At 52.6% G+C, this 27,696-nt stretch overlaps 1 protein-coding gene across 1 annotated transcript in view; it reads right to left on the bottom strand.

The window, feature by feature from the left end:
- Window positions 1–25,465, bottom strand: part of SCARA5 (scavenger receptor class A member 5) — a 137,482-nt gene extending 112,017 nt beyond the window's left edge. Inside the window, exons 1-2 of the mRNA XM_073335533.1 lie at window positions 25,060–25,465; window positions 22,204–22,322 (exon numbers count right to left, since the gene is read on the bottom strand). Of these exons, the coding sequence (XP_073191634.1) occupies window positions 22,204–22,315 (112 nt within the window). The 5' untranslated portion in view covers window positions 22,316–22,322; window positions 25,060–25,465. The remainder of the gene's footprint in view (window positions 1–22,203; window positions 22,323–25,059) is intronic.
- Between the last annotated feature and the right edge of the window lie 2,231 nt (window positions 25,466–27,696).

Consider the following 27,696-nt stretch of genomic DNA (forward strand, 5'->3'; position numbering starts at 1 on the left):
GGCCCTCCTGCGAGGGATGGGGGGCAAGAGGAGAAGACGGGGTGGAGCCTCGGGGGGAAGAGGCAGGGCAGGGCCTTGGGGGGAAGAAGCAGGGCCGGGGAGGTTCAGAATTGTCCGGTTTTTAAATATTACCAAGTTGGCAACTCATCCTCTACTGGGGCAGGTACACATTGCAAGGGGGGCTCCACAGCCAGTCCGGCTTCCTAGTGCTCTGCGGCAGCACTTGCATGTGGGCAACCCCTGGCCACAGCCGCTCCGCTAGTGACGCTGTGGTGGGAATCACCGGCTCTGCGGATCAGAGAAGCTCTCCTGGAGCGTCACGTAAAGAGACAGGCGGGGTTACCCTGACGCAGGCCTGTCGGTTCAGAGCTGTGCCCAGTGATCAGCTCCGAGACAGTCAGCTTGTCTCGTCCAGCCTTCAGTCTGAGCTTCTGCGGCACTCAGAGACTTTAAGGCCGGAAGGGACCATCGTGATCATCTGGTGTGACCTCCTGCACATCGCAGGCTACAGAACCTCACCCACCCACTCGCGTACTGGACCCCTAACCTCTGGGAAGAAGGGCAGAGGGTTTGGGTGCACGGGGGTGAGGGCTCCGGCTGGGGGTGCGGGCTCTGGGGGGGGGGTGTTACCTCCAGCTGCAGTGTAGGAGTTGGTCTCCACCCCGCCCCCCCACACTGCTTCCCCCAGCTGCAAAAGAATCAAGGAGTCTCTCTCCCATTCTCTTAGCAGTTCCTGAGACCTTACCCTTTCCCTTGGGGGTCCCAGCATAAAACTCCCTCCTGCTGCAGGCAAATACTTTAACCTGAGCTACACGGAAGAAATCATTACCAAGGAGCAGGTCGACTAGGAGGTGTTCCATTACCCCACACTCAAAACACTTTCCAAACTTTCCCACACCACATGGATTTTAGCTAGTGGTATGAGGAATCTGCTTTCGCCCACCCCCACAATCTCTGCCATTTGGCCAGGCAACATACTGGCCTTTGGGACCACACTCTGCTTAACCAGAGAGATCTGGGCCCCTGTATCCCTCTGCCCCAAGTATTCCCTGCCGTGAATTTGTACAGCCTTAACATGCTCCATATCTGGTTCTGCAGAGGCTAACCTCACGAAACCAGTATGATAGGTTCCAATTGCCTGGGGGCGGGGGGCGGGGTGTTCTGTATTGAGGACAGCAGAACTAACATGAGCTATTGGTTGCCTGCTTCCTCCTAGCCCAGGGCATCTATTCCTCAGGGGATGAGTGGAATTACATCGATAGCACCTTTGGGGCTCTTCTCCTTTTACAGGAGATTTGGGATGAGGATTAGAGGAATGTTTTTGGGTAAGAGAATGTTTAGGCTCCCAGCCCCCTTCTCTCTTCCCAGGGGCAAAATGGGATCCTCCCTCCCCACAGCTTTAAACCCTCTTTCTGGGGTCTGCCCTCGATAGACACCCGCTTATGTTCGAAGGCATCAGCTAAAAAAGCCAACTCAGCCCCAGACTTCACATCTTTGTTGCTGCTTCACATCAGCTAGACACACGCCTAGGAAACGCTCTTGAGCAACAAGATCCAACATTCCCTCAAAACTCGCCACCTCTTTACCTCTCACCCATTTTCCCAACCAATCTTTCATACTCCTCATTACTCATCCCAATATCCCTCTTAAGATTCCTAAATGTAACTCTATATATTTCAGGGGTAATCTGAAAACTTCGCAAAACAGTATCTTTAAATTTATAATAGTCTAAAGCATCTTCAATGGGCATTCCAGTGAATACATTTCCAACTTTACCAGTTAATTTTGCAGTCAGGGTAGGAACTCTCTTATCAGCAGGGATTTCATGTATCACACTTTGCCTGTCAAAGACAGTCGGATATTCAGCAATATCCTCCTCCTCACTGTATGGAGGACATAAGTGTTCCCATTTGTGGATTTTTGGAGTGATGGGAGTCGTTGGGGTCGGGGGCCTCTGGTTCTGCTTCTCTAGCAGGTCCAGTTGGTGTTTTCGCTCTCTTTCTTCCCTCTCTTTCTCTTTTTCTTCCATGGCCCTTCTGTGTGCAGCTTCCTTCCTGGCTGCCTCTTTCTCTTTTTCTTTTATCTCCAGTTCTTTCAGTTGTAGTAATCTCTGCTGCTCCCCCTCCATTTCTGCAGACTGAAGCCTAAAAAGCTCCAACTTCGTAACTCCTTCACTGCTTTCACTCATTTTCCTGTTTTTCTGTTCTTACTTCCCCTTCCCAAAATAAGCAAACAGAAAATAACAAAACTGTGACCTCCTCCTGACTATTCTTAGCCACTGCATGTAAGACTCGTTTAAAATCACAAATATCAGTGCTTAAAGTGTGAACTTCACTTGGAGTAACAAGCCGCACATACACCCTGCTCGCTGCCCCACTGTGATGTTCCCCTCTGGTGTTATCCAGACTGGTGATTTGCTAGGCCTCTCCAATCCTTGACTCTGGGAGCCAGCCTTGCCCTGTTCTGCCATGAGAACCCCACTGCTGGGCCATTCACGCACAGCCTCTGACATGTCAGCTGCTCCTTGGATTAATCAACTGAATGACACTAGCCAATATCTCCGGTCCCAGACACAACCCTAGTAACCTCCACCTTGCAGGGTCCAGTTATGCCGGCTGGATGCTGCAAGCTTATATAAATTCGTCAATTTAACAAAGAAATTGGTATGTACCAGGCTTGTTATCCCAAGGGGAGTCTCTGACACACTGCAAACCAAACGCACTGCTTCAGGTAGAATAAACAAACAGATTTATTAACTATAAAAGGTAGATTTAAGTGATTATAAGTCAAAGCATAACAAGTAATATTTGGTCAAATGAAATAAAAGCAAAATGCATTCTAAGCTGATCTTAACAGTGTCAATGTCCTTAGAAACTCAGATGCTTCTCACCACAGGCTGGCTGCTCTTCGGCCAGACTCTCACCTTTGATCAGCTCTTCAGTCACTTGGTGGTGGTGATGTCTGTAGATGTTGGTGGAAGAGAGAGAGCATGGCAAAATGGCTCTCCCTTTTATCATGTCCTTTCTTTCTTCTTGGCTTTGCCCCCACCCCCCGCCTTCAGAGTCAGGTGAGCATTACCTCCCTGCAGTCCCAAACTGCCCAAAGGAAGGGAATGACTCCCTCGAGGGTCCAACAGATTCTTTTGTTGCTTCCTAAGCCAGTGTCCATTGTTCTTGGAGAGTTTTTGCCTGGGCTTGCTTTAAGCCACGAAGATCCTTTTTAAGCCTCATGACTATATACATGAAATTATAACCTATAACCTCACTATGACATGACTATGACATCACTATAACAGCCATGCTCAGGGCATCATGAACCTTCTGAAGACATGCACCATGACAATCTTTGCACTGGGTACCACACAATCATTTTATAAAGATGAACATGGGGGTGTAGGGTGTTCCTCCAAGGTACAGAGCATCACACTGGAGATGAGAGGTTTGGGGTGTGGGAGGGGGCTCAGGATTGGGACAGAGGGTTGGGATGCAGGGGGTGGTTTGAGGGCTCCAGCTCGGGGTGCAGGCTCTGGGGTGGAGCCAGGAATGCGGAGTTTGGGGTGCAAGCTGCCCCGGGGCTGCAGCGGGGAGAGAGGACTCTCCCCAGCCCTCTCTTCCAGCAGCAACACCTGGGCTGAGGGAGAGTGTCTCTCCCCACCACAGCAGCTCTGGGGCTGGGGGTGGAGCCAAGGGAAGGCACCTCTCCCCACTGCAGCCCCGGCACAAGTGCTGATCTCCTCAGGAGGCAGTTACTTCACAATCCAGACGCTGCCGGTGGCTGCTGTCCTTTGCACAGGAATACTTGGTACAAGGAGCTGGCTCTGAAGTGACCCCGACTGGTCCCACTGTGTCTGTTCCCATCCTAGTGCTGGCTGGGAGGTGATATTTTTGCTCCATGTGTTTTGATGAAAATTATTTTGTTCCCCCCATTTCCGTTGAATTTTTGGGGGGCTTTTCATACATTCCAAGGGGACCCCCGAGATCAGCTAGTCTGACCTCCCGCATAACAACAGGCCACAGGCCATCCACAGAACAATTCCTGTTTGAACTAGAGCGTCTCTTTTTAGAAAGGTTAAAACATCCCATCTTGACTTAAAAATTGCCGGTGTTGGGGAAATTGGTCCAATAGTTAATTACCCTCCCTGTTAAAAATGTATGTCTTATTCACAGCCTGAGCATGTCTGGCTTCAACATCCAGCCACTGGGTCTCGTTAGCCCTTTGTTGGCTAGATTGAGGACTAAGTATTTGTTCCCCATGCAGGTACATCTGGACTGTGATCACATCACCCCTTCATCTTCCCTTTACTAAGCTAAACAGACCAAGCTCCTTGAGTCTATCACCATAAGGCAGGTTTTCTAATCCTTTAATCCATTCTCATGGCTCTTCTCTAACTCTCTGACCTCACGTCTGCCAGCTAAACCCTGCAAGGGGTCACTCCTGATTTGCACAGGTGTTCAGTGCAGGAAGTAGCAGGTTCCTAGGGCCTGGAAAAGGGACGACCGAGGGAGGACATGATGGCAGGGGTTTATTGAGCATCTCAGGAGACGGTCAGACAAAGAGCAAGGTCTGGAAGCTCTGGGAAGGAGAGCGTAGGCCAGGCATTAGGGGAGTAGCCCTTAAGCACTACCATGACTGCACAGAGGAACAGACTCTCAAGGGAGCTGATCCAATCATCACTGTTGTGGCTATCCTGGAACACCTTGGGCACCGAGAAGGATTCAGGAGCAAGCCCTGGCACCAGTGCCCAGCTGGCTGCTGAAGGAGGGGGAATGGCCAGTGGGTCTGCAAGATTGTAGCTGCCCCTTCCCATCTATACCTCAGCTCAACCCTTCTCTTCCTCCAAACCCACTGTTCACACTGGGAACTCAGCAGCACCAAGCTTCCACAGCATGGGGTGTGTCTATCTCGGCACATCTTGCCTCTGCCCTGTGCACTGGACAAACACGGGCACTGTTGTGTTTGTTGCTGGGGGATGGGATCAGGCATTACCCCTTAAGGAGTAATTCTGTGGGCAAGGGGACATAAGAGGGGCTGAGCCGAGTGGTATTTTCTGGCCTTGCCTTGGAAGCTATTCAACTCAGGTCTCCCCTCCGTGCTGGTGGGAGTCCCAGGGGGCCCCTCTGAACAAGCAATCAGCCCCACTGCCACATGCCAGGCACATGCAGAGTAATTCCCCCCTAGATTACGCCCACCAGCACATCTGGTTTTCTGGTCTCCTGGCAGCGGCCAGAGATTCTCCCCAAAGGCAAATTTTCACCTAATCTGGCAAGCCAAGGATTTAGGCTGTCCTCGCAGCGTAGTTACTACCCTCTGCTTGTGGAAACAACAGGCTGGCCTCCTGCTGTGCTGGGATGAACCTGGGTCGATTGGATCGCAACCAGCACAGATTCCAGGGGAGGCGTCACATCTGGAGCAGAAGAATATCTCTACAGTGTAGATCCATGATTGATACCCACTGAGGATCCGGCACCGTCATTTCAGTAAAGTCAGACAACCACAGTCCTGGTGGAACGCCCTCGACTCCACAGCTGTGCCCACTTACACCAGGGTTGAATTTGGCCCAGTGGGGGGTTTGGTTTTTTTTGGAGGGGTTCCCACAGGGTATCAGCAGCAGAGCTGGGTAGAAAAATTAACATTTGCAATGAAGCCTGTAAGCAGACAGGACTCGCCTGGCTCCAGGCTCTGTCTGAATTTGAAACTCAAATTGAAATCTACAGGCATCTGGCCAGGTCCTGGGCTCAGAAGGAAAACTCACTGGTGGCAAGCAAGGTGGGTTTACAGGTGAATCCACTTTCAGAGCTACTATCTCTCTGATGTTTGAAACTAACAGCCCTGCTCCGAGCACCCCCCTGTACATTGGGGTGTGTGAAGTCCTAACACACGTTTGCAGCTCAGGCCCCATCTGAATCAGAATCATCAAGAAAGCATGGAGCAGCTCCCTGCAAGCCAGATTCATTGTGCCTCGAGCGGCCAGCTCTGTACAGACAGCTGGAGCACGCAACCTTCGATAATTGTGCAAAGCAGGTGTAACTAGTGGCTGGGTGACCTCAGAGATGGCCAACAGCTGAAAGTTAGGATGCTTCTTATCTGAAGCAGTTTGCTCTGCAAACAGAGCTGCAAATCCTACAAGATTTCCCAGCACTGCCTGATTCCAGCCACGGCGAACGCACAGACAAGACTTTACAGGGGTGGTTATGTTGCATTTCACTCTTGGGACGTCACAGCCGGGTCTTCATGCACTGAACAGCCAGCCCCCTGCCAGCAGTGCAAACTGAGAGTCCCTGCATTCCCAAGCGATCGTGGTATTTTCTCTGTGAGTCCCTGCCAAATCCAGCCAGTACACAAATGGAGACTAAGAAAAAGGCAACACCTGATAAGTCAGTCGAACTTCAAAGAAGGGTTGGGTTATTACAGTAGTACCTAGCAACTGCCCCCACGTTCAGGGCCCCATTGTGCTGGGTGCTCCTAAGAGACAGTCCTGTCCTGAAGAGATTACATTATAAACAGGCAAGGCTGGCAGAGGATGGGAAGAAGGAAACAGATGGAGGATGGAGGGAGAGAGAGAGATTAAATGTCTTCGCCAGCCAAGGAATCAAGAATAGATCTCCTGGGTTCCAGTCCAGTGCATCATCCACTGCCCCATCCTGCCTCTGGCATTTGTTTTTTATATTAAATCTGAGCACTTGTCATCTGACCCTGACCAGCTGCAGCTAACAAGCTCCCACGGGCTTTAAACCTAAGGTATTTTCCAAATTCCTGGCTGAATAATTGCCAGCTGCCTCCCTAATTTGCCTTGAGGTTTCACTGGGGTGTGGTCTCCCCAAGCCCATGTCAGAGGATTGCTGTTGACTTTAAGAGCTGCCACCTTCCATGCCAGAGCTGACCAGATAATAAGAGTCCTTGATATATTTTAGTCCTGCCTGAATGGAAATCACAGCACAGCCCTAACTGTGGAGTTATTCCCGATGCCTCTACACTTATAGCTCCATAATAGATTGTGTTTTATACAAGAACAGCCAGACTGGGTCAGACCAAGGGTCCATCTAGCCCAGTATCCGGTCTTCTGATGGTGGCCAATGCCAGGTGCCCCCGAGAGAATGAACAGAACAGGGAATCATCCAGTGATCCATCCCCTGTCACCCATTCCCAGCTTCTGGCAAACAGAGGCTAGGCTGCATAAAGTGCTCCAGCCAGTTTTATATTATGTCTTAACCAGATGTAATCTCCTAAAAAGAGATGGGAGGAAGCAGGAGTCCACTTCCCGCAAATGTGTGACAAGGGTGGAGATACAACCATCTTATTCCCACCCCCTGTGATTCATAGACTCCAAGCAAGAAGGTACTATCTAGTCTGACCTCCAGTATAACACACAGAATCATAGAATCATAGACTTTAAGGTCAGAAGGGACCATTATGATCTTTAGTCTGACCTCCTGCACAACGCAGGCCACAGAATCTCACCCACCCATTCCTCTAATAAACCCCTAACCCTATGTCTGAGCTATTGAACTCCTCAACTTGTGGTTTAAAGACTTCAAGGAATCATAGAATCATAGAATATCAGGGTTGGAAGGGACCCCAGAAGGTCATCTAGTCCAACCCCCTGCTCAAAGCAGGACCAATTCCCAGTTAAATCATCCCAGCCAGGGCTTTGTCAAGCCTGACCTTAAAAACCTCTAAGGAAGGAGATTCTACCACCTCCCTAGGTAACGCATTCCAGTGTTTCACCACCCTCTTAGTGAAAAAGTTTTTCCTAATATCCAATCTAAACCTCCCCCACTGTAACTTGAGACCATTACTCCTCGTTCTGTCATCTGCTACCATTGAGAACAGTCTAGAGCCATCCTCTTTGGAACCCCCTTTCAGGTAGTTGAAAGCAGCTATCAAATCCCCCCTCATTCTTCTCTTCTGCAGGCTAAACAATCCCAGCTCCCTCAGCCTCTCCTCATAACTCATGTGTTCCAGTCCCCTAATCATTTTTGTTGCCATTCGCTGGACTCTCTCCAATTTATCCACATCCTTCTTGAAGTGTGGGGCCCAAAACTGGACACAGTACTCCAGATGAGGCCTCACCAATGTCGAATAGAGGGGAACGATCACGTCCCTCGATCTACTCGCTATGCCCCTACTTATACATCCCAAAATGCCATTGGCCTTCTTGGCAACAAGGGCACACTGCTGACTCATATCCAGCTTCTCGTCCACTGTCACCCCTAGGTCCTTTTCCGCAGAACTGCTGCCTAGCCATTCGGTCCCTAGTCTGTAGCTGTGCATTGGGTTCTTCCGTCCTAAGTGCAGGACCCTGCACTTATCCTTATTGAACCTCATCAGATTTCTTTTGGCCCAATCCTCCAATTTGTCTAGGTCCTTCTGTATCCTATCCCTCCCCTCCAGCGTATCTACCACTCCTCCCAGTTTAGTATCATCCGCAAATTTGCTGAGAGTGCAATCCACACCATCCTCCAGATCATTTATGAAGATATTGAACAAAACTGGCCCCAGGACCGACCCTTGGGGCACTCCACTTGACACCGGCTGCCAACTAGACACGGAGCCATTGATCACCACCCGTTGATCCCGACAATCTAGCCAGCTTTCTACCCACCTTATAGTGCATTCATCCAGCCCATACTTTCTTAACTTGCTGACAAGAATACTATGGGAGACCGTGTCAAAAGCTTTGCTAAAGTCAAGAAACAATGCATCCACTGCTTTCCCTTCATCCACAGAACCAGTAATCTCATCATAAAAGGCGATTAGATTAGTCAGGCATGACCTTCCCTTGGTGAATCCATGCTGGCTGTTCCTGATCACTTTCCTCTCATGCAAGTGCTTCAGGATTGATTCTTTGAGGACCTGCTCCATGATTTTTCCAGGGACTGAGGTGAGGCTGACTGGCCTGTAGTTCCCAGGATCCTCCTTCTTCCCTTTTTTAAAGATTGGCACTACATTAGCCTTTTTCCAGTCATCCGGGACTTCCCCGGTTCGCCACGAGTTTTCAAAGATGGCCAATTCACAGCCGCCAATTCCTTCAGCACTCTCGGGTGCAACTCGTCCGGCCCCATGGACTTGTGCATGTCCAGCTTTTCTAAATAGTCCCTAACCACCTCTATCTCCACAGAGGGCTGGCCATCTCTTCCCCATTTTGTGATGCCCAGCGCAGCAGTCTGGGAGCTGCGCTGGGCATCTAGCATCCCATCCCATGGGATGCCATCTAGCATCCCATCACAGGCCATATCTACCGCTAATAGTCAAAGTTCAGTTAATTACCAAAATTAGGCTATCCCATCATATCATCTCCTCCATAAACTTATCAAGCTTAGTCTTGAAGCCAGATATGTCTTTTGGCCCCACTGCTCCCCTTGGAAGGCTGTTCCAGAACTTCACTCCTCTGATGGTTAGAAACCTTCGTCTAATTTCAAGTCTAAACTTCCTGGTGGCCAGTTTATATCCATTCATTCTTGTGTCCACATTGGTACTGATCTTAAATAATTCCTCTCCCTCCCTAGTATTTATCCCTCTGATATATTTATAGAGAGCAATCATATCTCCCCTCAGCCTTCTTTTGGTTAGGCTAAACAAGCCAAGCTCCGTGAGTCTCCTTTCATAAAACAGGCCAGAGAACTTCCCTGAATTAATCCCTGTTTGAACTAGAGCGGCTCTTTTTGCAAAATATCCAGTCTTGATTTTAAAATTGCCAGCGATGGAGAATACACCATGATCCTTGGGAAATTGTTCCAGTGGGTAATTACTCTGTTAAAAATGGATCCCTTATTTCCAGTCTGAATTTGTCTAGCTTCAACTTTCTCCCCTTGGATCCTGTTAGACTTTTCTCTGATAGACTGAAGAGCCTATTATTAAATATTTGTTCCCCGTATAGGTACTTACAGACTGTGATCGAATCACCCCTTAACCATCTCTCTGGTAAACTAAACAGATTGAGCTTGTTGAGTGTCTCACTTTAAGGCCTGTTTTCAAATCCTTTATTGTATTAATTGACAAATAATTTATGCTGGAATAAAACGAGAGCATATCCTAAAGCAGAATCACAAAGGGGCAGAGTTAAGGTTAATTTTGTATTTCCCCATCCTTAACATTGCATTAATGTCAGTTTTTGGCCCAACGTTGACCCTGTGCTTAACAGAAGACAGACCATGACTCCCTTCTAGCCCAATTCATGATGGCTACCAAATCTGCCATCAAATATTAACTATTGCTGGTTGCTAGTGCCAACTTGGGCCAGATTTGAACCGGAGACTGCTTACAGAGCCTATTCTCAATGGCTTGAGGTCTCCCGTGTCTCCGTTCCATCGGAATTTTGATGCGTCAGTTCGTCTTTTAAAATTAAATCTCCTTTCTAGCTTTGCCAGACTTCTAACTCTGGCTATGTCTATACTTCAAAGAAAACCTTGCAGCTGGCCGGTGCGAGCTGAGTCGGGCTCCCAGGGCTCAGGCTGGCCAGCGTCGTGGCCAGCGTCGACTTAGCCCAAGCTCTGGAACCGTCCCACCTCACTGGGTCCTAGAACCTGGGCTCCAGCCCAAGCCCAGAAGTTTACACTGCAATGAAACAGCAGGGCGAGCCTGAGTCAGCTGGCACGGGCCAGTCGCAGGGGTTGCGTTGCTGTGTAGACAGGCCCTCTGTGACCGCCTAGGAGCCTATAACAACAATACAGTACTGAGCACTGCTGGGGAACAGCATTCGGCACGTCATCTGAAAAGCGCTCCACGAAGATAGATCAAGTAACGTTATTCTCATTGTACAGCTGGGGAAACTGAGGCACAAGAGATCAAGGGTCCTGTTTTCCAAAGGGGTCCTCTAACTCTGGGTGCCTCCAGTTTTTGGGGCGTGCCCCTTTCGAGACACTTCGGCCCCGCTTTTTAGAGCTGCTGAGTACCTACACCTTCAAATCAAGTTCGCTGGAGCTGCTGGTGGCCAGCATGTCCGGCAAGCAAGCCCCAGGCATCTCTGGCAAGGGAACCAGCATCAGAGGCCACTTAGGGGAGCCTGGCCCATAATCTCCTGGAGCCTCTGTGTCCCTAGGTGTGAAATAATCCAAGTGCCCTGTGCAGGATCGTACAGAGAGGGATGGGAGAAGAACCCAGGCACCCTGGTGCTGCTTCCGTCCAGCAACGAGATTCTGATTTGCAGTGGTACTGAGCACGCACAGCTCTCATTGACTTCGCAGGGAGCAGCAGGTGCTCAGCACCCACTGAAAACCAGGCTTGACGGAGAGTGTGGAGGAGGAACTGCTCGCGATACACCAGCCTCAACCCCCCAGAGCCACCGTGCAGTTTGGATCCTGATGCAAACGACTGCAGCCTCCAAAGGGTTACGCTGGGTGTAGAGCTGCGAGGGGTTGCGGCCGGCATATGAAATGATAAATTGCTGAGGTCACTCCCTGACCGTGGGAGGGGCCGGATCCCTCGAGGAAATGTTTTAAGAGGCGATTCCGAGCAGGGATTAAGCCGTGAAATGCAGCAGTCCCAGCTCTCCTGCGTAAGTCAATCTGCAATTCATTAGCAGCATGCGGTTCCCATTTGCTGGCCCGGGCATTAAAGTCACTGGCCAAACAGATGGAGCCGGGGGGTTCATAATGAGGATAGCTGCAATACTTTTCTGACATTAACACTTAGGTCAGGTCCTCAGAGGGCGCACGAGGAGCTGGCCTCAGCCCTCGAGCCACCCACTCCCTTCTCGCTTGCTCGCGAAGTGGAGAAAGGACCGCAGCTGTCCAAGCAGGGCTTTCACAACCTCCGAAAGGGAGCCCAGGGCTTAGGGTTTGCTCTCATCAGTAACCAAGGGGAAAAGCAAATATTTCTCCCTCCTCTTCTTCCCCCCCAAAGGATTTTGCAATCTAGCCAGCCCAAGGGGCAGCCCGATCAGCCAGTTGCTGCCCCCTCGCTGTGCCTTGCCCAGAGCTGCTGCTATCCCATTTTCCAGTGTTCACTTTGTAACGAGCAGGTTGGCATGTAGGTCTTTGTGCTACCGCCCTCTGTGAGACGGCATCAGAACAGCTCAAGTGTGTCATAAGCCTTATACTGCAAACAACTAACAGAGATGCGCCATTAACTCAAATGGCTCAGGCCTGCATTTTGGGAGCCAAATTCCATCCCTCCTACCGCTGTGAAGTTCTGAGCACCTAGTGACAGCTAGGATGGCGGACAGGGCCAAAATTTGTTACAGTATTTTAGTATTTTTGGACATTTCTACAGTTCAAACCATCAAGATGCTCATTATGGTACCATCTCATGGCCCAAGAGGGCTCCCAAAGGTTGAAAGAGGAAGCCCCCATGAATTAATTTGTTATAATTACTCACATCTGAGAACAGGTGAAGAAGGAATACGCTGAAGTGGGGAGGGGCTGGGTGTAATGGTCAGAGTAAGAGGCAGGCAGGCTGGACACTTTGGTCATATCCTCAGCTGGGCCACCAACTCGTTACATGACCTCAGGCCAGTCACAAACTCTCAGGGCGTGTCTGCACTGCAGTTAGACACCCACGGCTGGCCCATGCCAGCTGACTCAGTCTCATGGGTCTCGGGCTAAGGGGCTGTTGAACTGCAGCGAAGATATTCCGGCTCTGGGACCCTCCCACCTTCCAGGGTCCTGGAGCTCGGACTCCATCCCGAATGTCTACACTGCAAATAAACACCCTTTAGCCTGAGCTCCGTGAGCCCGAGGCAGCTGGCAAGGGCCAAGCGTGGGCTTTTAATTGCAGTTTAGATGTACCCTTAGAGCTTCAACTTGAGCAATAAAACTGAAAAGAAATATGTCAAAGGGGGTGTGTGTGGTTTAGTTTGTGTTTGTAAAGACCCCGGAGACTGTAAAGGTGTGCACTGTCCTGCACGCCCCCTGGTGTCCAGGTGTGGAACTGCAGGTGACCCCCGCCCTTACTTTCACCTAGTTGGGGAGTCAAAATGTTCCCTATAAAGGATCTGGGCCAGGGGAAGCCGGAACAAACTAATCCAAACCAGTCTGTCACCTGGAATCAGGACTCAGGGAAGGAGAAATCACAACAGACAGCCCATAAGGTCCTCGCCTCAGCATCCTCCCAAACTTAGAGTCCTCATGCAAAGTCTCTGGGTCTGGGCAGGCTCCAGGAGCCAGAGAGCAAGTGCATCACCTCCTGTAGGCTAGGTGACTTCACAGCCCTTCCCTAGACCTCTCAGCCAGACCTGCTCCCACCCGAGCTCAGCACCCTCTTCCAACAGCCCAGCCCCAGGGCCTCCTGGATTACACCCAGCCTGCCCCGTGAGGGGTGGAACACTCCTTCACAGGGCCCTGGCATGTCCAGTGCTGTAGCAGGGCCCTGGGGCTAGCCTGCTCGCTTGCTATATTCAGGTCAACAGTACTCCGCCTCAACAGACACAACGCAACCTTCAGCAAAACCTGGCAGGCAGACTCGAGCTCCAAAGAGCATTAACGCCACAGCCCTGGTTGGCACCCAGGGGCCCCCCCAGCCCGGTGTGACGTCTGTGCTTGCGGTCGCTGTCGGGCAGGAACTTTGCCTTTGTGTCTGTGCAGTGCCCCACATAACATCCATCCTCATGCCGTCAAAGCAGCTCCCTAGGATTCGAGGCGGTAAGCTCACGACCCCGCTCAGAGGTGGAGAAGTAGCCACCAGAAGTAATTTATAGGGAGACTGAGGGCTCAGTGATCTTGCTCAGTGATCAGGCACAGTGATCTTGCGCACGGTCTCACAAGGAGTCTGCGGCACAGCTAGGAATTCAGCTCAGAGCTTCTGAATATCCTACCTGCTAGACCAGCCTTCCTCTCCAGCTACCCGTCCTCCTGGGATCTGGGCTGAGCTGGGGGAGCACGGAGGAGCAATAGGACCCGAGCCACGAAGTCTATGGGAGCTTTGCTAGGCCCAGGAGTGCAGAATTTGGTCCATCTGCCTTTCTAGCTGCAGAAAGATTTAGCTGCAGGTGTGTGTCTCCCAAACAGCTCAGCTTCACAAGCCGGACCACCTGGGGTGGGGGCAGCGCTTCCATTTGGAAATGCCCTCAGGTGGACAGCAGGCATCCGTCCCAAATCTCTCTGCCTCCTTTACTCGGTTTGCCTGCCAGCAGCCAAGACTAATTAAAACGGCTGAGATAGACGCCTACAGCCACCACAACACCTCTGCGAAGGAGCCAGTCCCCTCTAGGAACCACACCAGTCTCAATTCCACTTGAAATATGTTACAGAAGAAAGCAAAGGTCTAAGGCAGCATGGTCTAAAAAACAGAGCACTGGACTGCGAGTCAGAGCACCTGGCATCTGTTTACTGACCTGCTGAGTGTTTTGGGCAAGTCCTTCCCCTCTGTGCACCTTAATTTCCCCTGCGTGTACCGTGTGGGTAATAGCCACTGTTTTCCTTTGTAGAGAGCCTGGAAACCTATCAATGAAACATGCTCTATAAGAGTTAATATTGGTATTATTCTGTCCTGTGTAGGTACTTATCCCACACTCATCACCTTGGTATCTGAGCGCCTTCCAGTCCCACATTAACATCAGTGCTACAGGCCAATGGAAAGGAAGCCAGCACTCGCTGGCTCAAATCGGGGGCCGCTTCTCATGTCCCAAACCTGACTGAAGCTCCGACGAAAGAAGCCCCAGGATTCCGCCTTGCCCATAGGCAGTGGACTGCACTCAACCACGGTCAGACAACGCGTTGAAGGCGTGGATCTCTCCACCACAAATGGAAACTCATCGAATCACCACACTGGGACTGTGGCGAGAAGCAAACCACAAGACACTTCACGGGAAAACTGCCCCTTCCAGGCTCACAGTGGTGGCCCAATGGGTGGGGGGTTCTTTGGAATCACAAGATGAAATTATAATCTCAGCTTGCTGCTTTCCTAAGGCTGCCCGACAGAAAGAAGAAGATGACGCACATCTGGCTGGCGTTTGTTCTCCCCTCCTCTCCCCAGGGGGAGAAGCGTGTGCAGGAGAGAGTCTTACTTGGGATTTTACTCCCAGACGGACAGATACATACTGCTCAAGGTTTATGTTAGAGAAGGCACGTCAAAGGACTGTGGGAAGATCTGAGAGTTTGGTCAAATGTTTGCATGTCAATGAGGAAGGGGGAAGAAAGAAATGGAAATTCCAGGAGTCAGACCAGAAATAATGACTGTTTTTTTGTGTTTCGAACAGAGAGGGGGAGGGGAAGATCATGACACCGCGACACACTGCCATCAGATCTCCTGTTGCAACAGCCAGAAAAAAATTAATCCTTCGGCTCAGTACAAACAGTCCAACAAACGCTCTCAGGCCGATTGGAGTTCTCTGTCCATTCGAGGTCACCCCCAAAGCCCTGTGTGCCAATGCAATGGAGCCCAATCCTGCCCCTGGGAACAACGCCCCACACGTTACCCAGGCAGCGTCTGCTGGATGTTGCCTCCTCGTGGTAGCTACAACGTTCCGCGCAAGCCTGTGGTGATATCTCTGCCCCCCAGATCTGTGCTCGCACCCCAGACCACACAGGCCTCGCGAGAGGTTGATAAAGGGCCCGGGGCAGTTTGTAAGACCACCATCCCAGCCACCTCGCCTGTGGAATGCAGGCCTCTTGGCAATCAATGTGCAACCCAACTCCGTGCACCTGGGGCTAACAGGGGAGACATGTATGGCTGGCCACAATAACTCCCCGGGGAGCCCCTGGGAGAACAGCATTTGCGGGGGCAGAGCAGCGCATGGTGCCAAGGCTGGCAGAGGTGCAATTTTCATAGCAATGCCAGCGGAAACATTCTCCAGGCTGACCGGGTTTACTGGGACCTGGGGGGATTGCTCTGGGTGTGCTGGGGCAGACACTGGAGTTTGCGTTGCTGGCAGGCAGGGCTATTCGGCCTGCTCGCGACGCAGTGAATTCTACACTCTGCAGAGCAGTTTGCTGTGTTACGTCTGCACCACTCTTGTGAGTGTGTGCATGAGTGAGGGTGCCCTCTGGTGGCTGAGCCAAACCCAGGATACAAGACCTACTATTGCCAAAGGCCTGAGCACCCATCACAGAAGGATCAGGACCGTAGTCCCAGCTCCCTTTGTGTGCGGGAAATATCATGATGATGGTGTCTATTGTCTGGAGACAACAGATTCATGATAAGCTCCGGGAGCAATGCACAGCCTAATGGTTAGAGCCTGGCATAGGGAGCTGCGTGATTGGGCTCAGATCTGCCACTAACATGCAACGTGACCTTGGACAAGTGGTGCTGACTTTTCAAAAGGAGCCTCTGCTTCGGGGTGCCCAACGCTTAAGCTGTCCCTGGTAGAGAGGCGGATACACATGGCTGAGCAGTTCTGTTTCCACCAGCACACTCTCTCGCTCTCTCACACACACACACCAGTGCCCTGGGCAACCACAAACAATGCCCCAGTGCAAAAGGGGACCTTTCAGAAATCACCAAAGGCCCTTAAGCAAAATAAGCTGTCCTGGGATAAGAGGGAAGGTGCTCTCATGGGTCGGTAACTGGTTAAAAGGTAGGAAACAAAGGGTAGGAATAAATGGTCAGTTTTCAGAATGGAGAGAGGTAAATAGTGGTGTCCCCCAGGGGTCTGTACTGGGACCAGTCCTAGTCAACATAATCATAAATGATCTGGAAAAAGGGGTAAACAGTGAGGTGGCAAAATTTGCAGATGCTACAAAAGTACTCAAGCTAGTTCAGTCCAAAGCAGACTGTGAAGGAATCTCACAAAACTGGGTGATTGGGCAACAAAATGGCAGATGAAATTCAAGGTTGATAAATGCAAAGGAATGCGCATTGGAAAGCATAATCCCAACTCTACAGCTAAAATGTTAGAGTCTAAATTAGCTCAAGAAAGAGATCTTGGAGTCATTGTGGACAGTTCTCTGAAAACATCCACTCAATGTGCAGCAGCAGTCAAAAAATCGAACAGAAAGTTGGCAATCATTAGGAAAGGGACAGATAAAAAGACAGAAAATATCATAGTGCCTCTATATAAATCCATGTTAGACCCACATCTTGAATAGTGTGTGCAGATGTGGTTGCCCCATCTCAAAAAAGATATATTGGAATTGGAAAAGGTTCAGAGAAGGGCAACTAAAATAATTAGGGGTACGGAACAGCTTCTGTATGAGGAGAGGTTAAAAAGACTGAAAATTTTCAGCTTGTAAAAGAGACGACTAAGAGGGATATGACAGAGGTCTCCAAAATCACAACTGGTGTGGAGAGAGTGAATAAGGAAATGTTAGTTACTTGTTCACAGAACACAAGAACGAGGGGTCACTCAATGAAATTAATAGGCAGCAGGTTGAAAACAAACAAAAGGAAGTATTTCTTCACACAGCACACAGTGCACCTGTGGAACTCCTTGCCAGAGGATGTTGTGAAGGCCAAACTATTAAAGGGTTAAAAAAAGAACTAGATAAGTTCATGAAAGATAGGTCCATCAATGGCTATTAGCCAGGGCAGAGATGCAACCCCATGCAACCCCTAGCCTCCGACTGCCAGAAGCTGGGAGTGGACGACTGGGATCAATGGGTGATGACCTGTTCTGTTCACTTCCTCTGATGCACCTGGCACCAGCCGCTGTCGGAAGACCGGATACTGGGCTCGATGGACCCAGAGTGGCTGTTCTTATGTTCTTATGAATCATGCACTGGCATAGCCCAGGGGTCTCTCTAAACCTAGACCCAGCTTGCCTAGTCTAGAGCTGTGAAAGCTTCAGAGCAGCCCCCTGCAACAAGCATAATCTTAACGTGCCTCCATGGCAGCCACCACTCAAGGAGGCTTTTATAAACTCTCCCTAGATGGAGGTGGGTCTTGGGAGAGCTAAGAGGCGGAGCCAGTCCTTTAACTCCACCCCCTTAGGAAGGCTTAAAAATGGAGCCCCCTGCAGCAACGCCGCCAGTCCTGCCCTGTCCTGCACCAAGACAGCCTGTCACGCCAACCTCCTTTCCCTCAACTACCAAGGCAGTCAGAGACTGATCTATCAGCCCCCAGCCCATCCATCAGTATCCAGCCAGCGCTAACTAGACTCTCTGCTTTACCACACACCAGTGGGGGGGGGGGATTGGTGGTTTAAGGGGCTAAGTGAGGATGTTGACTCTCTATTCCCCATTCAGCTCTTGGCATCTCCACTGAGACTGTCACCAAGGGGCCAATTCGTGCCAGTCACAGATGTGGGGTTTTCCCCCCAGACGGATGCTTGTGCACTGAGATATGGACAGAACCCCCCCCCCCGCCACCAACTCGTGTCACAAAGGCCCATCTTTCAAGGCTGAAAGTAGCTGTCCCGTTATAAGCTGGGTTTCCCATCTCCCTTCCCGAGTTCAGGCTAGATGGGCTGGGAAGACTGGGTGGGGGGAGTCAGTGATGGAGAATTATATGGCAGTGGGGAACTGGCTGAATCATTTCACTGGCCATTTCCAGACTTCCTAAGGTTGGGCTGTGAAAATTTTATTTCAAACAATGCAATATTGTTTTGGGCCGTTAGCTGGTCTCCATGGAAACACACACTCGGCCGTAACTCTTTGCTGACTGAGTCCAGTTTGTTGTGAATAACAGCTTTGGGTCACGTCTCACCTGGGCTGGATTTGTCGGGGGGAAAGTCCACATGGGCCAGTAACAAGTCTCCTCCACCAACTAGCATTTAAAATCTCTCTCTGACATGTGCTCCTTTTCTCTCATTGACTCCAAATCAGATCAGCATGCCAGTTAAAATAATAATACCTAGCTCTTATATGCGATGTTTTCCAGCTCTGCAGATTCACCTGGGATCTGAGAGTCAAGCTGGGTTCTTCCCTTCCCATATATCATCCCCAGTAATAAACATTTTGCAGGGCCAAGATGCCATCGGTTGCACCTGAGCAACCCGCTCTGCTGTCCATGGGATTGCACAGGTGTTCTGGGTTGTAATTAAGGAGGCAATTGATGCCCAAGAAGGGGCAGACTCCAGCTCACTGGCAGTGTGGTATGATGGCTCTCAGGGGAAAAGAGATCTGCTGGTTAAGCAGCTGCCATTTTGACACATTGTTATTAATAATCACATACAAAAACCTACATTCAAAGAACGCTCCTTAGGCTGCAAAGTCAAGCACTCGGAAGTTAGGAAATGTCAGATAGACAGTTGCACGTGCAACCCGCTCTCTGGCCCCGTGTGTGTCCCATGTGTGCACTGACGCAGTGAGTGACTAACTCATCTCGCAGCGGCAGGCAACAGCCTGGCCGTGAGCACAAAGACCCAAGCTCTGCAGCTGAAGGGCTAGCCTGGAGTTCCCCTTCCAGCAGTGGGACTCTCCACGCCCATTTGGCAACGCTACCGGATGGAGAGGCAAGTCCCAGCCCCACACCCTTTCTGCCCCACCCTCTCTTGGCAGCCGCAGCCGCGCTCCAGCTGGCCTCGCTCTAACAGGGCATGCTAGAAGATCCAAAGCTGAACCCAAAGCCCAAGTGCATCCCCACACCCCAAGCCCCAAGACGTGGTCCCTGAGGCTGGCCCACAGGGAGCCCACGCCCTGGTGAGGTTCATCAATGCAGCCTGTTCCCGAGAGAGAGCAGCAGCTAGCCGGAGTGGAGCGTGGAACCAGGCTTCACATCTCTGGCCAACACACCACTTGTGCTGCAGGACGTCCGGACACTGCCCAGTCTGACGCCGGGTGTTCAGGAGGGACCTGTCAGCTCCTCGGGGAGGATTCTCCCATCACTATGTATTCCCTGGGTCAGGTGCTATTCAATATTTTCATTACTGATGTGGATGATGGAGTGGAGAGTACGCTTATCAAATCTGTGGATGACTGGCTAGGGAGGAGTTGCAAGTGGGGAGCGGTTGCAAGCACTTTGGAGGACAGGGTTAGACTTCAAAACAACCTTGAGAAATCGGAAAATGGGTCTGAAATCAACAAGAGGAAAGTCAACAAGGACAAGAGCAAAGTATGTCACCTCTAAGGAAAAATCAAATGCATTACTACAAACTGGGGAATAACCGGCTAGGGGATTGGACTGCTGCAAAGGGTCTGGGGGTCACAGCGAATCACAATTTGAACATGAGGCAACATTGGGATGTGGTTGCAAAAAAGGCTAATCTCCTTTTGGGGTGTATTGGCAGGAGTGTGGTATGGAAGATAGGGGAGGTAATCATCCCACTCTTCTGGGCACTGGGGAGGCCTCAGCTGCAGCACTGTGTCCAGCTCTGGACACTGCACTTCAAGAAAGAAGTGGACAAATTGGGGAGAGTCCAGAGAAGAGCAACTAAAAGGATAAATGTTTAGAAAATCTGACCTGTGAGGAGAGGTTAAAACCACTGGGCATGTGCAGTCTTGAGAAAAGAAGACTTGGGGGGACCTGACAACAGTCCTCACGTACGTTCTGGGCCATTACAGAGAGGACGGGGATCAACTGTTCTCCTTGGCCACTGAAGGGAGGACAAGCAGGAATGGGCTTTATCTGCAGCAAGGGAGAGTTAGGTTCAATGCTAGGAAACACTTGCTAACTCTCCGGGGAGTTCAGCTCTGGAACAGGCTTCCAAGGGAGGTTGTGGAATCCCCGTCATGGGAGGATTTTAAGAGCAGGTTGGTCAAACCCCTGTCAGGGCTGGTCTGGGTTTATTTGGCCCTGCCATAGTGCAGGGGCCGGGACTTGATGACCTCTCAAGGTGCCTTTCAGCCCGACATTTCTATGGTTCTACGATTCTCTATTATCATCTGGTTTGAACAGGTCCCTACAAACCTCTGCTCTTTGGATTCAGTGGAAGACACCTCATGAGGGCAGGGGACCCGAAAGCCTCTTAGGGCACATGCTAGGAGCTTTGTCTTGTCTGGGATTTTTACGATTTGATCCAACCAGAAACATCTCAGAGGCAATGGATATATGGACTCTGGGGCTTTTGACATCCAGCCAACATCTGTGCTTCATTTGGTCTGGGATTCACGTTCTCAGCAGTGCCCTCACCCGCTTGCACCCCTAAACGTGATCCCTAGACTTAATGTAGTGATGCTTGCCTCGGAAACTGTTGCATCATTTGTGTTGGTGGGTTTCAGTGTGAAGTGCTGGCTTGACAGCCCTAGGGACTGAAATCCCCAGCTCAGGTACAACACAGTCACAGTGCGAGTGTCCCCCAAGCTGCCCTGCCCAGGTGCTTCATCTCTCTAGTAAGGTGAGGGCAAGTTTGGTGCCCAGGGGCCCATCCAGGCTGTCAGGGTTCCCCCCGCCCATGCTGAACTCTGCCCACATGAAAGTCCCCCTAAGCTTATATTCTACCAGCTTAGGTTAAAAACTTCCCCAAGGCACAAGTTCCTTTCCTTGTCCTTGGACGGTATTGCTGCCACCACCAAGTGACTTACACAAAAATTCAGGGAAGGGTCACTTGGAATCCCTGTCCCCCCAAAATATTCTCCCAAGCCCCTTCACCCCCTTTCCAGGGGAGGCTTGAGAATAATATACCAACTAATTGCCTTAGCAATTTGAGTACAGACCAGACCCTTTATCTTCAGGACACTAAAATCAATCAGGTTCTTAAAAGAAGAACTTTATTATAAAGAAAAAAGTAAAAGAATCACACCTGCAAAATCAGGATGGAAGGTAACTTTACAGGGTAATAAAAAGATTTAAAACACAGAGGACTCCCCTCTGGACTCATCTTCACAGTTACAAAAACAGGAATAAAACTACCTTTGTAGCATAGGAAAATTCACAAGTTAAAACAAAAGGTAATCTAACGCATTTCCTTGCCTGTTTACAATTTCTGTAATTTTAGATGGATCATTCCAGGAGATGTTGTACCGGCTTGGTCTCTTTCTCCATCTGGAGAGGGAACAAACAAAGAGAGCCACAAACAAATCCTCCCCCGCCCCCCTCCAATTTGAAAGTATCTTCTTTCCTTATTGATCCTTCTGGTCAGGTGCCAACCAGGATATTGGAGCTTCTTAACCCCTTCCAGGTAAAGCGATTTAGTACAGCTGCCAAGGAGGGATTTTATGCTATTCTTCTCTATATTTATGACACAGGCCTTGGTCCATCTGCTTATAAATTTGAGATGCAGGGAACAGCTTTCAGGGTGAGTTCTCTGCTACCTTTCAGTGCACATGGCTGCTGAGCAGAAGGACCAAACGGTTCCATTGCATCTGGAGCTCCCCCTCGCCCCAAAGCAGCCGTGAGGTTTAACACCAGCTCTTGTGGGGGCTCAGGCCCCCAGGGTGCGGGAATGGTGCCCATTTTCCCATGGGCAGAGAGTTCCTGAAGAGCCTTGCTCAGGGAAGCTTCCCCTGCACTTACCATCCTCACAGAGGTTCAGTTTGGACAGGTTCCTTCCATCAAATGACTCCTCGAAGATGGAGCCGTTCTCCCGCTCGCTGAAGGTGTGCAGGTACATGGCCTTGTTCTCCATCCTCTCGCTGCCGGGGAAACAGAACAGCCAAGTGAGAGACTGAATGCGGGGAGGGGACACAGACACCACAGGGGCAGAAACTCCCTGTCACCCCCATCTCTGCCCTGTAACTGTAGGCACTGGAGTAACCCTGTGTAACCCCGACCCACCCCTGGGGTTAGCCTCCACTAGCTCCTGCTCCATTACCCAGCACGCACTTGGACATGTGTGTCTATCCATACGTGATGGTGCCCTCTAGTGGCCGGTCCACAGAGAGGATAAAGCACTTACTACTGCTGCCAACAGACCGTGCTCTCCGCTAGCTTATGCAGTAGATGCCTGCGGGTTTGGAGCTGAAGGAGCAGAGTTTTTGCCCTGGGGAGAATATGGGGGTCGTCTCAGGGCATGGATTCTTCACACACCGACAGCTCAGCTAGGGACTGGAAATGCCGCGAGCCTTGACATCTCCCTGAGCCAGTTGCACAGTGCTAGGAGAGGCCAGATGTGCTGAAGCCGAAAGGCCTCGTGCTGCCAAGCAGGGGGTGAGCTAAGGTCTCCAGAATCACTCAAGCATGGCTCTGGCCCAAGCCTGTCACAGCCCTGGTTCGTCTCAGGGAACAGCCATGTTAGAAGCACGTCAAGCCGCCTCACGCTGGAGCACCCTAGGGTCCTCCTTGGCCATGGACTAAAACACAAGGCGTCCGTACCACGCTGGGGATTTCAGACATGGCTGCCAGCGTGTGTTAACTCCCCTGCGATCAGGGCCTAGAGAGACCCTTGGTGGTTACTGTGGGTGCGTGGGCTGGAGAGGTGGAACCGGGTCATTAGGCAACCCGACACAGTGTCCCCTCATCCCCCAGGCCCTGCCTTTCGCCTGCCCCATGTGGGAGGCCAGGCACCCTAGAGAGACTAGCCTGGGTCCATCCAAAAACCTTCTTACAGGATGTCCTGGCCCTGCGACATCGCGGCTAACACCGAGCCAGCCGACCCATCTTGGCACCAGTGGGGCTGATCCCACAGTCCCTCCCTCGGTGGGAGTCGGGCTGGCTCCATGGAGAGATTTATCAGGGTCAGCGTGGTGCCAGGGAAAGGGAATCAGGCCTGATGGCCCCACTCCCCACCGGCCGTTCCCCTGGTATTGCTGGCCTGCACCATGGGGGTAAAGCAGTGCTAGGTGGGGATGGGGGGTATTACACTGGCCTGGCACTGGGGGGACTGACGCAGCTGGCCAAGGAGAGCCAGGCCAGGCCCAGCGCACTCTCCACAAGGGCTGTGGTGTGGAGGGGGTTAATATGGGGCTGCTTCCGTCTGAGCGGAGCCTGCCAGGTGGAATGTGCTGAGCATCCCCAAACTCATCTCAGGTGTGCCCCTCAAGCGCTGGCTGTGGTGGAGAAGGGCCTGCTCCCTCCGCCAAGCCCCCTCCGGGCCCCTTCTGGCTCCAGCCACCATCAGCTGCCACCTGCTAACTCCTCTGGGTTTATTTACCGAGACTCCCGGGGCAAATGGCTCCGTCTCCATCTGCTCTGGGACCCCCAGGGCTGCCCTGGTCAGCGAGTCCCCCCTGGTTGGAAACGGCTCCACTCGGCTCTCACACACACCCAGCCCTGCACCGAACGCTCGCGGAGCATTCACACCCCAGCGCGGATTCGCGCCGAGCGAGAGGCGGGTTCTTTAGTCTCTGAAAAACAGATCCAGCCGGGCCATCCGGCCCAAACCAACCGTGCCTGGCACATGGCGCAGAAACCCTGGGCATTTCCATCGGGCACCGCTGCTCCAGCTGGGCGGGCGGGGGAACCCGCCTGAACATACCCAGCCCGCAAAGGAAGCCCTCCACGCCCAGCCGGAGCTCACTGGCAGACCCACCCTGTGCTCTCCCTAGGGGGGACAGGGCTCTCCCGGCCCCACGGGCCCCCGGCGCAGGGCTGGGGCTGAGGTGGCAGCTAGCGACTTAGTGCATCACACGCTGTACGTGGGCAGCTCCTGGGCAGCGCTGAGGCACTGAGCAGGCAGGGACGGTGTCGCTGCCCCGGTTTTACAGAGGGGCACAGTCAGGTACAGTGAGGTGAAGGCCACAGTTCTGAGAGCCGTGGTGGGTTCTCTTGGGGCAGGGGGGGCCAGCTTGGGGACACAACACTTGAGCTCCCACAACTGGTGGCCACTTTGGAAAAGGGGGGCCTAAGTAACTTGCCCAAGGTCACAGAAGTAGCAGCCTCTTGGATCCCCGAAACCCCTGCTCTAATCACTACCCCGTACAACCAGAGAGAGAACCCCTGAGTCCTGGCTCCCAGCCCCTTGCTCTAACCACTACCCCATACAACCAGAGAGAGAACCCAAGAGTCCTGGCTCCCAGCCCCCTGCTCTAACCACTACCCCGTACAGACAGAGAGAGAACCCCTGAGTCCTGGCTCCCAGCCACCTGCTCTAACCACTATCCCGTACAAGCAGAGAGAGAACCCCTGAGTCCTGGCTCCCAGCCCCCTGCTCTAACCACTACCCCCTACAGCCAAAGAAAGAACCCAAGAGTCCTGGCTCCCAGCCCCCTGCTCTAACCACTACCCCGTACAACCAGAGAGAGAACCCCTGAGTCCTGGCTCCCAGCCCCCTGCTCTCACCAGGAGATAACCCTCCTTCCCATGCAACTCTTTCGATAGTGCATCCCTTCCCAAGCCGCTCTGGGAACCCCCGAGCTCACCGGCCCACCCATGGCCATGGGAAATCGGGCCACCCTGTAGAAGTTGCTCAAGCCGTGTCTGAAAGGGACTCACCTGCAGGTTGAAATCTTGCAGCTGGACGGACGAGGGGTTTTCCGCTTAGGTCCTAGGAGACAGCATGGCCAAGGGAGGGGGAAAGAACTTTGTGCTTTACAGAGAGCTCCAGAAACTCAGGAAGGGAAGAAAAGAGAGAACTAGGCAGCTCCTTCCATAGTCGGCTGGGGCTGGTCAGCCTCTCGCAAGGTTGCGCAGGGGGATCACAGAGATTTCCCCAAATCCTCCCGACTCCTTCCAGGCTCCTTCCCAGTAGGCGAGAAGTGAGGGGGGAGCCCCCAGGCCTGCTCTAGGACCAGCCAGTGCCACAGCCGGGTGGGTTTGCCCGGCTCTTGTATGCAGCCCCCATGCCTGGGGGAAGAGGGCACCGAAGGATGCTTCGCAGAGCCAGAGGCAGCTGCAGGGCTGGGCTGCTGTGAACTGAAGTTGCTCCTTGGCAGGGGACTTTTGTGGCTCTTGGAGGAGTTGCCAAGGCTGAAGTTGAGGGTTTGCGCGCCCTCTTGTGGCCAAGACGCGACAGTGAGGGCGTACAGGGGGAGTGCATAACAGGGCGAAACCCACAGCGAAATAGCCAGGGGCTCGTCCTAGCTATGGTCTCTCGGCCCCTGAGTATCCGAGCACCGTCCTCTTTATCCTCCCGCCAGTGGGAAAGGCTGTGCCCCCATGGGCAGAGGGGAAACTGAGGCACAGAGGGACTAAGTGACTTGCCCAAGGCCATACAGGATGCCTGCAGCAGAGTGGGGAACGGAACCCAGGTCCCCAGCTCGTGCCTGAAATACTGCCCCCGCTCCCATCCCGCCCCTCCCTGCCCTACCCCCCCCATCCCGCCCCACGCTGGAAGGGTCAGGATGGCACAAAGAGCAGTCCCCTCACTCCAGCCACATGCACTAGCCCTAGTGGGAGCCCTCAGCTGGGTTTGAACCCAGGACTGACAGCACAGCTGTCTAGCACTCAAGCTAAAGAGTAACTCCACTGGCTGGTAGTCATAGTAGACTGGTATCCCCCAGTGAGCCAACCAGTGTGTCCGTGGATAGAGGGAAGACGTGACACACCTTGCCAGGGTATTTCCCTTCCCCCGCCTCCCCCCCAAGAGGCTAATGATTGAGTGGCACGCTGGCTTCATAGCCCCACAGCAGATGTGGGGGTTACAGGGATCGCAGACCCCAGCCCCACCTCGCAGAAGCGTGAATGTTTCCGTGACGCTGCACAGACGTTTCCCCGGCACCTCTCAGTGTTTCTGAGCGGCGAGGCGAATACCTCCGCCCTGCCAGGAAGGACCGTGGCCCTGTTTCCCCTCAGAGCAGGACATGAGCTTCCTTGTGCCTGGCAGCGGGAGGAAAAGGAGGAAGAAACCCCCCCTCCCTCTAAGGCAGAGGTCTTCAATCTGTGGGGCATGCCCCTCTGGGGGGGGGGGACGGACACAGAGTAACATTCAGGGGGCACGGCTGGGGGCTGGACCAGCCCCCACAGGGAGCGTGGAGAGAGCACCACCCAACTTCGCTCCTGGCCCCGCGCCTGCAGTCCCAGATGCCCACCCTGCACCCAGGGATCTGCACCTGGCCACGGCTGCAGGCCTCGGACCCTGGCCAAGGGTCCACTTCCGCCTCCCTCCCCAGCTGGGGTCCCAGCCTTGGCCTCTTTACCCCTGGCCGTGTTGCTGCAGTCCCGTCCCAGCTCCATGGGTGGGGGTAGGCGGGTGAGAGGTAAAAAGTTTGGGGACCACTGCTCTAAGGGCCTCCCTGCAGCCCTCCAGCTACTGTACCAATGTCATTAATGTCATTGCAGGGACGGATGGACCAGAAGATGATCCTCTTTCCTACCCGCCCCCCATCTGTCCCCTGACATTCAAGAGCCCTCTCAGCTGGGATCCACACACACCCTGAGGGCACACCCCTCTGCCCAGCATCGTCGTCCCAGCTCCTGGGCCCCTCTTGTGCCATGGACAGGGGCTGAAAGGAGCCATTGTCAAGGCCAAGTCCCCTCGCCCCTCGGCAGGCAGCTGGCCTGCCACATGGCGCCCTGGGAATTGCTGGGCCAAGGCTGGGCTGTCCCTGGCCTCGGGGTTAATAAGGCCATGGGCACGGTGCCCCTCGCTGGCAGAGTCTCGCTGTCCCTGGCAAACAGCTCTGGATGGTCTCACGCTGCAGCAAGCCCAGCTGGGTTTGTCTCTGGATTAGCTCCCGGGGCTGGGTTCCGCGGAGCTGCCCAGGTGAGGCCCAGGGAGGGGCCAGGCTGTTTAATTTGGTTTCGTCCTAGTCCTGGGAGCAGGATGAGAATGATTTAACAGGGAAGAGAAACCGTCTCCCTTTGACGTAGCCTCTCCCGAATGAGCAGGGCGACCGGGGAACGTGTCAACTGCTCCAGGCTCTCGGACACCCCGAGCCTGTGCTTGGGGCAAGAAAGGCGGAGGGAGTGCTCAGGTACTTTTACCCTTGCTATGGCCTGGGTCTGTGCTGGACACTGGCCGCCCCTGCTGTCGGCTAGAGCAGCCTCAGGGCTGCTCCGACTCACAATCTGTTCCCCGTGGCTGGCTACAGGCCCCGGGAAGCTGAGTATGGCTGACGTGCAAAGCACTTTGTCTGTGCCCCCACCTGGCCTCTCCTCCACATGCAGAACCTCACCCCAGCTCCACCTCGC

This window comes from Lepidochelys kempii, chromosome 3 (assembly GCF_965140265.1).
Source record: "Lepidochelys kempii isolate rLepKem1 chromosome 3, rLepKem1.hap2, whole genome shotgun sequence".
Taxonomy (NCBI): Eukaryota; Metazoa; Chordata; order Testudines; family Cheloniidae; genus Lepidochelys; species Lepidochelys kempii.